This window comes from Stegodyphus dumicola, chromosome X2 (genome assembly GCF_044657685.1).
Source record: "Stegodyphus dumicola isolate Sdum_Otavi_A_Nest chromosome X2, ASM4465768v1".
Taxonomy (NCBI): Eukaryota; Metazoa; Arthropoda; class Arachnida; order Araneae; family Eresidae; genus Stegodyphus; species Stegodyphus dumicola.
This window is the reverse complement of record NC_140781.1, coordinates 85,784,730-85,797,525: the sequence shown is the minus strand read 5'-3', so window position 1 is coordinate 85,797,525 and position 12,796 is coordinate 85,784,730. Positions and strand designations below refer to the sequence as shown.

General features: G+C 31.9%; 1 protein-coding gene across 2 annotated transcripts in view; it reads left to right on the top strand.

Annotated features, from left to right (window-relative positions):
• The window catches only part of AP-2alpha (adaptor protein complex 2, subunit alpha), a 95,484-nt gene that overhangs the window by 66,917 nt on the left and 15,771 nt on the right, over positions 1-12,796 (top strand). Inside the window, exons 19-23 of one of the 2 annotated variants that reach the window (XM_085809264.1) lie at positions 145-350; positions 736-908; positions 4,406-4,529; positions 4,623-4,739; positions 4,825-4,894. In XM_085809264.1, coding sequence (XP_085665390.1) covers positions 145-350; positions 736-908; positions 4,406-4,529; positions 4,623-4,739; positions 4,825-4,894 — 690 coding nt within the window. Of the gene's footprint in view, positions 1-141; positions 351-735; positions 909-4,405; positions 4,530-4,622; positions 4,740-4,824; positions 4,895-12,796 lie in introns of both variants that reach the window. The other variant, XM_085809263.1, reaches the window with a different exon arrangement.

Sequence of the window (12,796 nt, the reverse complement as noted above, 5' to 3'; positions counted from 1 at the left end):
AAACTAATTTTGCCATTAAGATTTCCTGAAATGTTATAAAATCCATATTTTAAAGTGTTCTTTCCATGAAAACCTGCTAATAAATGAAATATTATTTTACTAGTGTTTAACAATAATTACTGATCTTGATGTATATTTAAGCAGCCTGCTGCCACTACGGGTGATTTGCTAGGCATAGCTGGCACACCTACAAATTCTCAAGTTCCAGCTGCACCTACGACAAATGATCTGCTAGTAGATGTATTTGGAGATCTTGCTTCACCTCCAGCAGCTGCTTCTAATGCATCATCACCACCTACATCTTTGGCTCCTGGAGCTGTAGTTATCTCAAATGAAGAAGGGCTTTATAAGTAAATTTTTGATTTTGTTTGTAGCTCTAGTAATTTTTATATTTTGCCTCTGCTTAAAATTATTAAGCTTTAAATGCACTTTATGGAAAATTATCTATAATAAAAATTTATTTTCATTACATACTTTCATCTTTTTGAAACTTTCAGGAAAAATTAATTTTTCCAAAACATATTAGTCGTACATCCATATAAGCCTCAGTGTGTAGCTGAATTCCTTATAGCAGCTGTATTGTTAGTAGTGGCTTATGCATAATCTTTGATGTGTTTTTGTTCAATTCATTGTTATCATTAGCTGACTAAGATTGCTGAACACTAGTAGTGTAACCCAAGTAAGTACGTTATTGAAATCATTTAAAAAAACTGTATTAAAGTTATGTATTTTTAGATTGGTGTGTAAAAATAATGGAATATTGTTTGAAAATGATCTCTTACAAATTGGTGTTAAAAGTGAATTCAGGCAAAACTTAGGACGCATTGGTCTTTTTTATGGCAATAAGACTCCTCTTCAGTTCCATAGTTTTGTTCCAAGTGTTTCTTGTTCAGATAGTTTAAGCAAAAGTATCCTTTTATGATGGTTGGATTATTTTTTTATTCAAACGCATAGTTTTTAAGATATGTCAGCATAAAATTTTTCTACACTTATTCTTATGAAACTTTATGTAATATTGATTAAATTGGTTGAATTTAATGTGTATGATTTTATAACAACAAACCTAAATTATTTTTTAAATTTTTGCATACTAAATGGAAGAAAATATTTCTATGTCTGCAGATTTTCTTACTGTTCTTTGAAAACAAGCTGTCTAAATGAATATATTTTTATCATTTAAGTATACGTTTTTGCCATGCATATCAAACCTTTGTTGAAATTGATGCTTGCACAAAAATTTTTCAAGATTACTAGTCTCAGATTGTGTAATAAATTAAGCTGACTGTCTCAAAGTTAAATATTTCTTAAATTAAGCCTTTCTCAACTATTAATAGTTAGACTTATTTATAAAACGTTAATACCAGTAATATTCTCAAATGAGTAAGAAACTGGTAATTAAATTTTTTTAAACCAACCTGTATTGTAAAAAATTCTTTATTAATATTTTACATTCAAAAATTAAAAATTAGTTAAAAAAATTAGTATTACTTTGGGAGGTTGATAACCATTGTATAGTGCCCCAGAGAATCAATTAAGATGAAGATATAAATTATGAGGGAAATGAATCAATTCATGGCAAAAAAATAGCAAGGGAAAGCTTAAAAAAATTAGGTGATATGTTTTACTGTCTCACTTGGCAGCATGCCACATTGCTTGAGCTAATATAGTTTACACTGGTAATGTGTGCTTTAGATTTCAGGAGCAAGAAATATGTTATTTCTTTCAGTCATAATTCATACTTTGAAACAGTTTGAACAAAACTTTACAAAAAAACACAATTTAATGAACATGCTTTCCCTTGGTAATGGTAGTTTTTAGAACAGTTCCTTAGTAATACTGAAAGTGGACATGTAGTGCCGTACTAACATATTATATTTTGTGGAGGCTAATATCTTTCTTGGAACCTCCAATTCAGACCTGATGCAAGTTTACAGTAAAGACAAACCTTTACCATTATAAACAATACATCTATCCTAGAACATCTTGTTTTCATATTTTATGTGTTATGAAAGATGCTTACTATTAATGTTAAATGTTTAATAACCTAAAATGTGCTTTTTTTAGTCTAAAATTTCAAATTTGTGCAATCCTCTTGGTGACTTGTAAATTAAAATATGTAATCATTGCATTTTTATCTTGGCCAGAAAGCTATTAAATTGAAAAAATTATTCTTTCAAATCCAAAAACAATGTTTTCAAATTCATGACATTTTTGTTCATTTTAGTTAATTCACTGTAGTTTCTTGTATTTCAGCTAATTTGTATATAAGTATAATTTGGTAAATGCAAAGCTGTTTTGTCAAGATTTTTTTCACCAGAAATATGTAATTAAATATAATTGAGGTGACCTATGCTGGGGGTTAAGGTGAAATTGAAAATCATGTACTGTGTTTTACTTCACAAAACTTTATTAATAGCTTGCTTTGCCAGTGTTGTGAACTGCTGATTAACCCATTTTGTATGCTGTGTATTATGCTGACATTTTTGCAATTAAGTAATAAAAAATTTAAGAGAAAAGTTTCAAGGAGAGAATTGCATGTAATATTATTCTGTATTCATTGATATAATTATCTGTTTACAAGGTGAATCATCTATTTATCAATATGTGCTTTAGTGTTGCCATATTTGCTGAGAGGAAAATTATGTTGAAATTAATATGTATGTATTTAAACATTACTAAATCCTTGAAAATTGTAACTTATAGCCTGTCACAAGTTGTAAAAATTAAAAACAGCTTGAACATAAAATTTAATTTAATTTAAATTTCTTAAGCATTAATTATTTAATACAGCATAGAACTTGTCTTATGAGCATAACATCAAGACATTTTAGGTACTACCTTGCAATCTGTTTTTAGCATTGTTAGGCATGCTGGAGTAAAAGTAAGGAATGGCCCAAGTTTATCCCAAAGTGGCAGTTATATGCTCCTTTGGTTAATGTTAACTTGAATTTCATTATGGAAAATTTGAACTCCAATAACACAAATCAGAAGAAGAAAGGTAATAGGGGAAAAATTATCTTTTTTAAATAAGTATAGGTTCCTGCATTGATTCTGAAGGTAATGACAGTGGAAGTTCATGTCAGAAACATTCAGACAATGTCAGAAAAATATAAGTTTAGTACAGCTGCCTCATAGTTTAGCCTATATATAAATGAATGAAGTATATTATTTTATGGTCCAGTATTATAGTTCTCTTCATAATTATGAAAGTACTAGAAGTATAGTTGTATTAAAAATTCTACAGTACATTTTCAAGCAGGTTTTTTCCCCCAGGAAATGTCAATGATTTCTTCATTGAAGCAATTCTAGTTTAATGCTTTAATGAGTAGTGGTGCTATTTTAAATTTACAGTATTACCCTAAACATAGGCAAGAAGGAATCCAAGACTATGGGAAATTGTTTTACTGCAATGCTGTGTTTACTGAATCAATAAAGTTGTTCATATATCATTTTAAGGAGGTACAATACTTGAACTAAACTACTAACAACAAGAAGTGGCTGTGAAGTACTGTAATAATACATTATGTACTCATCCTACAGTTGCTTTCATGTAAAAATAATTTAATGTAGTACTTCTAAATTTCCCTACATTTCTTATTGTAATCATTGTTGATTTTTCATTCTGCTGAATTTCCTTATATTGTATATTGCAATCATTGTTGATTTTTCATTCTGCAATTTCCATTTTCCAGTATTTTAACTGGAGAATAGGAAATCATGCATAAGCAGACCAGTAAAGTTGAAACTCGCATTTTACAGGAATCAGCTGTATGCCCTTAAAGGTCTTTGGTCACTGAGTATGTTCAAATTATTGAGGCACTATACTGGAAGAAAAAAAAAAGAAAAAAAAAAAGAGAACCTATTATTAAATCATAAAAAGCATTTTTTAATTATAATTAAGAAAATGCCTCTTCCTCGTTGCATTTTGGGAAACTTAAGAATTCTGGGACTGATTGCTTAGCTGATTGGTAGATTAAAGATTTAGCTATTGGAAGCCCAAATAAGATCCTGATTAAATAATTTAGTGTGTGATTGTTTACATTATTGTTTTAATCGTTTCTTCTGGAACTGGTAAGTCCCATTTAAGATGTAATTATTTGTTATAACTGCAATATGCATCAGTTACACATCTTCTAAAAATGCCTGTGTTTATGTAGAATATGATTATAAGTTCAAGCCATTTAAAAAAATTACTTTGTAATTCCTAATTCTTGATTGCCTAGGATCTTGAAACTACGTTAGTCGTCATTATAAGTTTTATGCAAGCTATTTATTCTCTCTTCCAAAAAATGCCCCTACTCCAATTCGTTTTTAATATAACATTTGCATGAGTTGAAGTTTTATTAGTTTTATTTTATTTATTCAAAACTAACTGGAGTTGTTATGCACCTTAATTTGAACTTAGAAATTAATATCCAGTGTAAACCTGTTGAACCTACAATAGATGCAGGTGCTCAGGTACAACAGCAGTTGAATATAGAATGTATAGACGATTTCAATGAAAAACCAGTGCTGACAGTACAGTTCATGTAAGTATTTCAGTTGTTCAGAATTTTTTTAATTTCAATTTTAGAATGATTTTTATGTGCAGTCTTTATGCACTCATCAAACTTTATTTATAGGTACTCCAGTGTTCTTCAGAAATTAAACATGAAATTGCCTGTGACAATAAATAAGTTTTTTGAACCAACAGTCATGAATTCTGAAGCTTTTTTCACCAGGTGGAAAAATCTAAACAAGTAGGTTCTCATTTAATATTATGATTACACTAATTAAAGTCATTTTCATTCCATATTGGTTCAATTTGTTTCATTGTTTTTTTAGTCCCTCTCAAGAAGCACAGAAAATATTTAAAGCCAAGTATCCCATGGATAGTGAGGCAACAAAAACAAAGGTGAGCAATGTTAGGTGAATTGAAATTTACAAGGGTACTGGGCTCACCATTTTGGCTGAATCTTCATAAATATAGAGTATTTTAAAATGCGTATGTTTGAAAATGCCAAGCGCTTATTGTTCAGAATTAAACAAGAAAATTCAGGCTAAGTAATATTTTAAGATCTTTCATTTAGTGCTAGTAATGGTAGCCTTATAGAGCTTCAAATAAAATGTCGAATTAAAATCCAGCTGATGGCAGTGTGTGTGTGTGTGTGGTTTTTTTTTTTTTTTCTGTATGTGTGCGTGTGTTAAATTCTTTTAATGTTATTTTATTGAAAGAAAATTAATTTTAAAAAGTATTTTTAAGGGAATAATGCAAAGGCAAATATGAGTGTTTCGAGATAAAAAATTTATATTCTTATTGTTTTTCCTACAAATTATTCACAGTTCTTACTTTTTTTTTTTTTTTTTTTTTCAAACTATGAGACCATAGACTATGAGACTATAGAGGGCATTGCATGAATAAGTTTTTGCAACCTAAATTTTTTATTATCTGTTGTGCATAAAATATAATGCAGGTTGAGTTAGATTATTTGAATATGGCAGAGATACGAAGGCTATCTACCCAAGAGGAGGGATGTCTTTGTGGAGAACTTCCTAAGGGAAACTGTTTTATATTACACATGGGGGAAATAAAACATGCAATATTCAGTGGTCTTAACTACTTGGCTACTGCTAGGCATAAAAGGAGGAAAATATGGACACTAGAGTTCTTGCAAAAGAGGAGAAAATTTTATGAATATTAATATATGTTTTCTTAAAATTTTAAAGAAAAATTGTTAAAACAGTCTTAGGCCCACCAGCGGCCGAGCGGTAAAATCGCTGAACACTGGTAGTTCGGTCCGAGGTTCGAATCCTGTGAACGGGCTGGCTGCATGGGCGTTTTCGTGGTTTTCCCCATGTGTAACGTGTATACGAGCCAGTTTCCCTTAGAAAGTCCTCCACGAAAGGCATCCCTCCCCTTAGGCAGATAGCCCTAGTGTGCTTTGCCGTATTCTCAATACACACACCAACACCTAAAACAGTCTTAAATTGTGGTAATTTGTCATTAATTTGATGTGCAAATGCTAGATTTTTATATTTTAAACATTATTAGGGTAAATACCTTAAATATGTAGCATGAAAAGAAAATTTCCTCTCATAGTAATGAATTGGCAAGTAACTTGAAAAGCACAATGTGAAAGAATTGAAAAAGAACATAATTACAGATGGGGGTTGGGTTTTATCTTATGCAGTAGTGTCTGCAGGGTCACTGGTCCATGTTCAGAAATTAAGAGAAGAACCGTCCAAACTAAAAGTGATTGGAGAAAGTTATGTTTTTGGTTTGTTACAGAAGTCGTATGAAAATGTGTGGTAAGTTAAAACATAAATCTTTTCACAAAATGTTTATATCAAATGATTTTTCATGTTATTCCTTTGAAAATATTTTCCATAAATAATCCTTCCATTCGATCATCAGATAACATCAGTAAAACAGTTGGAATGCTAAAACTACAAACTTGTGTATTGTAACCCAGACTAATAGTGCTTATGACAAATGCAAGAATTTAATGCTGTTCAATTCAGACTTAATTGTTTTGCTTATTTCTGAATACTGTATGCTTGGCATTTGGAAACATATTCACTTTAATGTATTATAAATAATGTGAACTTTGAGTGAAATTGATGAGTCTGTGGTTCTGCACTCCCTTTTTAACAAGAAGTGTCCTCAAAATTTTAATATTTTTTATTATGCATTTATTGTTTAAAGATGCATAATACTATATATAAATTATCACATTTAATTTGAAGCTTTCTCTTGTTTCTGTTACAGAGAGTTGTGAATTTTTTCAATGAAGTTTTCACTTAATGTGATGCAATAGTTTATTCTCTCTTCTGAAATGACTGGAAATTTTAATTAACTGTTTAAAAATCTTTTTATTGAAATTCTTTATATATTCAAATCTGGTGTTCTATCAATATTATATATTAAATCTGGTGCTGATAAATCTTCAATAATTTAAAATAAATTCTGACAATATGTGAATGATTTATTGGTAATAACGTAGATTGTATTTTGGGAGTTTGATTTTTCCCAGGCTATGAATAAAATTATGCTGTAAGTTTGCCATTATGATATTCCTCTCCTATAATATTGCTCTTCTGAAAACTGCTTTTTGCAGTTTCAATCATCATTTAATTTCCTTTATTATTATTTCTGGTAAAGGAGCACAGAGTATCATCTGTCCTATAGCTAATGAAATTAAATTCCAAGAAATTGTTTTTAACAAATTTTATATTAACTTAGTTTTTAAGTAGGTCATACAGCAAATAGTTTGAAGCATGTTGCTGTAATGATATGCAAGTCTTAATTTTTTTTTTTTAATGTTAGATATTGGCTTCACATTTTCAAATATAGTTTCACATTTTGCAAGTGATTTTTCAGTGCCATTCTTTTTCAGATTGTTCAAATATATTCTTATAGTATTTTCTTCTTTAAAAGTGATCTTAAATGAGTACCTTTACTAACATAAAATCTAGCAATAGTTTGCTAGCAATTTTCCTTTTTAAATGCTTGAAAATTTTATTGCTAAGACAGGGTTGATTTTACATCTTAACAAATTCGCTGCCCAGCGACTTACAAGATAACTTGTTGTTGGCAACGAAGGTGTTAATGCAGCAGCATCTCCCAAGTCGGTGGCTGGGTTTTTCCAGTCCCTGCCATTGATAGAAGTTTGCTGGTGTTTATTTTAAAATGCTGGAGAGGAAAGCAATGTCCTTCAGCTAAAATGAGAAAAATGAATTGAAATGAGAGGAGGTTTATGTAATTATAATTTGTTGCAGCCTTTTTCTGTAGCTCTGGTATTGTCTTCGCAAGGAACCTGCTGCAAGTCTTGAGCAGTGTTTCTCAGCTGCCGGTCTGCAAGAAATATTTGCTGGTCCACGAAATATCCAGCTATCTGTCCAAAACTCAAAGTGTCATTGGCTGACAACCGATATTACAACAGCACATACATTAACAACAGTTTACTAGTTTAGAAGATAATATGATCAATGATGAAAAATATAACAAACTGGCAACTATGTACCTAATCGCCTTTCATGAAGTGCTATGCCGTACACTTAGTATACCAGTTAGTGTGTGCCCGTCTGCCTTGAGTATCGCTGATTACTTGAACGCTGAATATCTATCGTAGTGTTTAAGGTGTCTTAGGTTAAGTTTTGCTTTTTATCTTGCTTACATTCTTCTGCACGCTTGGACATCTGAAAAACTATACATCAGCCGAATTTTTTAATAACCACTGAATTTAATATTGTGTTATAACTACTATTTCTTTAACTTTAGGTAGATTAAAAATCAATAACCAGGATGAGTAAGAAGGAAACAAAAGGCACATTACTAAATTTCGTGCGAAGAAAGAATTCTTCAAAACCAAGTACGTCGTCCACCACTTAGAGTACAGATGAAGGTGAATATAGTCTTCAATCTGCCAAAAAAAGAAAAAGCTTTGTAAGGCACTATATTGCAGACTATTTGAAATATGGTTTTGTTGTTTGGCCACAGTCGGAAGAAAATTGTCTAAAAGCTGAATATGTTGTTTGTAGAGATGTTCTTTCCAATGAAAGCATTAGTATGAATTCAGATTATTTCAATTGTTGCCACTTGAGGATGAGAAGAGGTTGACAAGTTGTGCTTCAGGTATGGTAGATAAGAGATCCTCATTCGCTTGTCCAGGGACCGTCACTGATCCGATTTTATATGCAAGGGTTTTTGTGATTATTTTTTGTAATATTGTGTGATTTTTCTCAAAGGTTTATTTACATATATATGATAATTATACTGATATGTAATAATTACAATATTTACCTATCTATATATTTAAATATGATTGTAGGCAAATAAGAATATTACAGTTAACTTATGTAGTAATTCTTGAATACCTTGTAAAGTTTGGGGGGGAGGGTAAGTTTTTACCGGTCCGTGGACCAAAAAAGGTTGAGAAGCACTGTTTTAGAGTATCCTTTTTATGAAATGGATTAAATAGGTGATGATACTTGAGTCAAGGACTTTAAAAGGCCAAGGCATTGAGTTTACTTAAGTATCTGAATCGCTTAAATTTTAAACGTTTTCAGCAGATTTGCAGTGTGCTTGGAAATCGAAACTCGCCGCATAGTTTGAAATTGATATTCTAGTCTGACTTGCATCGGCATATTTCTTCTGATTATTTTGAAACTTTTTTTCAGCCAGTTCCTGTACTTTGTTGACTGTAGTTGATAATCTTTTCATGTAATGTGGAAGGGAAATTTCTGCCCCAAAATTATCTTTATAAATGACATTTCTAAGGTCATAATGCATCATCAAGTTTACATAGCAAATTGAAATTGTGCAGCAGTTTGGGAAGTGGTGATCTTTTTGTAGGTATTCATAGTGAACCAAGCTGCATGTAGTTTTCTGACCTAGAAGACTATTTCTCCCAAGTATGAATAATATTGCTTTTAATACCTTTTCCTTTATCCCTGCAGGATTCACTTGAAGGTGATATATTGAATTTGAGACCTAATGAATTTTTGAGAGAAAACATCCTTGTTTCAATATTACAGTTGCAAATTTGATAACATTATTACTGATTATGTTTTGAGGCTATCTGCATCATAAGAAAACCTCTGTGATTAGAGTGACTGCACTTCCCTTTACCAAAGCAGTAGGTAAAGAGGAAAATTCCACCTATTTTGTGGTATAATCTGTAACAGTAAAAATCTGCTGCTTTTTCACAGCTATGCCAGATTATTATGGACTCTCAGGTATGAAAACTTAATCTGATATGAAAATAAATTTAGTTCTATTTTATTCATTTTGGATAATGGCTCGGAGTAAATCAATAGCTAGAGTTTTGAAGTGTAGGACCATATACTGGTGTTTGAAGCAAACCAGATATTTTCCGATTTGAGGGTTTATAACTGTTGACTCATTACAGCATTTTATGATTTCCAATATATTTGTTCATTGAAGTAATATATTTAGAAAATTCTGTGTCATGTCTGTTTAGCATTTGTAATGCTCGGCTATAGAGAGCATCATGATATTATTTAAGAGTTTTTTCACTCATTTATTGATATTACTTATTGGGCTCTAATGTGGAATCTGATGAGTAGTAGTGATACAAGATTTCTTGATTTTTTACCCTTGCTATATCCAATTAAAGAAATATGTATTTACTTTTGAAAAGTTCTGCAATTTTTTTTATTTGCATCTTTTAGCTGTTTACAGGTTTCGGCTATGCTTCTGGCTATATCAGTCCATAATCTTCTAGCATATATCAATGGTAATCATACAGATTTCTGAAATTCTCTGTACTTTCACACTGGGCATGACACTGTGTCACCTATGAAATTCCCTTTTACAGAGATATTTCCATACTTAAGAACTGTTTCTGTCATCCACCTAGCATGTCTATTGAGGTGGTTGATGACCAGATGGAGCTGTAATCTCTTGACCATCAATATAGCCATGGAATTTACTCAAGGCTTATTCAACAGTCTTCTTCTGTTTTAATTTCTTTCAGTGGGGGATGGCAAAGGCATACATATTGGGTATTTTGAATCTTGGTTGGATTAATAAGTTGTGTTCGGTGAAAGGAATAAAAGCTGTATATTCAGATGCAGTGTTGTGAGGGCTTCAGTGCAATGTCCAGGAGCATTATTGAGAATTAAGAAGACTTTAAAGCTAAAGTTTTAGTTTGCGTAATACTTGACTTCTTTAATGAACAAGTTTTCAAATTTGTCATTAAAGAGGGCTGTTAAAACATGGTGATCCTGTGTAATTAAAATTCTTGCATTGGAGAAATTAAATGGTGAGAGGTAAGGTAATGCATATATGTAAAATCACACTTCGCAAGGTTTTACTGTATTCATTTCTTCAAAATCAAAATAGAACTAAATTTATTTTCATATCTGATTAAGATTTCATACTCGAGAGTCCATAATAATCTGACATAGCTGCCAACTCCACCAGTCTTTCATCATACGAGGGTTGGGGCAAAAGTCATGACAATTATTTTTTTCTTGTAGATATGTGAACTGATCACAAAACATATATGTGTCATGTGGAAGTTCTGCAGGCATAGTGTGTATGCAGAACAACAGATGGCTCTGTGATAGCTGGCTGTGTGGTAGCGAGGGCTCTGAAATCAGTCAGTTGGTGAGTGTCGTGCGAGATGGAAATGTTCTCCGAGGGAGAAATGTGATAGAATGTCACAGTGAATTAGTAGAAGGCCTTGGGAATAATGCCCTACCATATTGTACAGTAGCACGGTGGGTAAGAAAGTTTCAGCAAGGACGTGTGTCAACAAGTGATGAGCAACGTTCGGGATGACCGGCAAGTGTGCCGTCATCGAGCACCTCATGGATGAAGACAGACAATGGACGTTACTGGAGTTAGAGAGGGCAAGTGACATCGAGAAATGCACCGTCCACAGGATATTGCATAATGAGTTACAGCTACGCAAAATTCGCGGTGGGTACCGCATGCACTGACGGAAGTTCAAAGGTGGGTGTGCTATGCAATATGCTCCAACCACTTTGCACACTAGCAACAGGACGGCGATCAATTCTTTTCATGAATAATCACCATCGATAAATTTTGGGCCAGGCCATACAAACCAGAACTGAAATGTCAGTCCGCGGAGTGGCGACATCTTGGATCACCAAGGCATCAGAAGGTCTGTCAGAATCCTTTCCCAGTCAAATTGATGGTGATCATCGCGTATGACGTCAGGGGTGTCATTGTTTGCCACTTTGTTCCTCATGGCAGAACAGTGACTGCACGGTACTACAGGGACTCATGTCAACTTTATGTGTATTGTGTTATCATTCTTTTGCATGGTGAAGGTCATACTGCCCTGTATACTACCTTAATAAATTTGCATGTTACGATATTTCAGTGCTATTCTTTGTCCACGCATGTAGTTAAGACCTTGTCATTTCATTCCAACCGTACTGGTATCTTCAAGAAAATAAATAGTTGGCATGACTTTTGTCCCAACCTATGTATATCCAAGTCACTTGGAAAATTCAGTTTTTATTCTATACTAAAGAAAAATACGAAGGAAAAGTTCCTAAGAGTAAATGAAATGTAAATTATGCAAATCCCATTTCATCACTGAGTGATTTTTGGCATAAATTTTCTGATTAAGTGTTATTTGATACTATTTAATATACTGCAGATATCTGTAGAAATTTCTATGGGGATTAAACCAGTGTGTAATCAGTTGCATTTGTATTTAATTTTCTCACTAATATATGGTAAATTTTTAAGATTATATGTTAATTATGAATTTTGTTTTCATCGTATTAAAAGTACTTTGAAAAATAAACATTTTCTTTTCTTGGAATTTTCTCAATATAGAAGTGTAAGAAAATTACAAAATAAAATCAGTTGGGGTTCATGAAATTATAATATCTAAATGAAGCATTAATATATTTGCATTATAATCATTAAAAATTGTTGAGTAACCAGAATTATGCATTATAAAATGAACTGAGTTCTTTTGTGAAATGGTTTTGCCATGCACAGCAAACACCTCCTATAATCTCCTAGTTTTTGCACGAGAAGCTTCGTTTTTCGTATTTCAAGGCCGACAAATATCTCGTACATTAAAGATATATTCAGTGAATTAAACATAAATATTTAAAACCAACAAATAATAAAAGCTGACAGATTGCTGAGAAATATTAATCTAAGTTTATAAAAGCCAGAATGAATCACTTTTTCATAACCATGAATATAATTATTTTTTTCATCCATTTCTTAGATTGATCCCTCCAAACCATAAATGAATTATAATGCAAAATAAAATGGCTGTGGCTAGGATTAAAAAGTAAC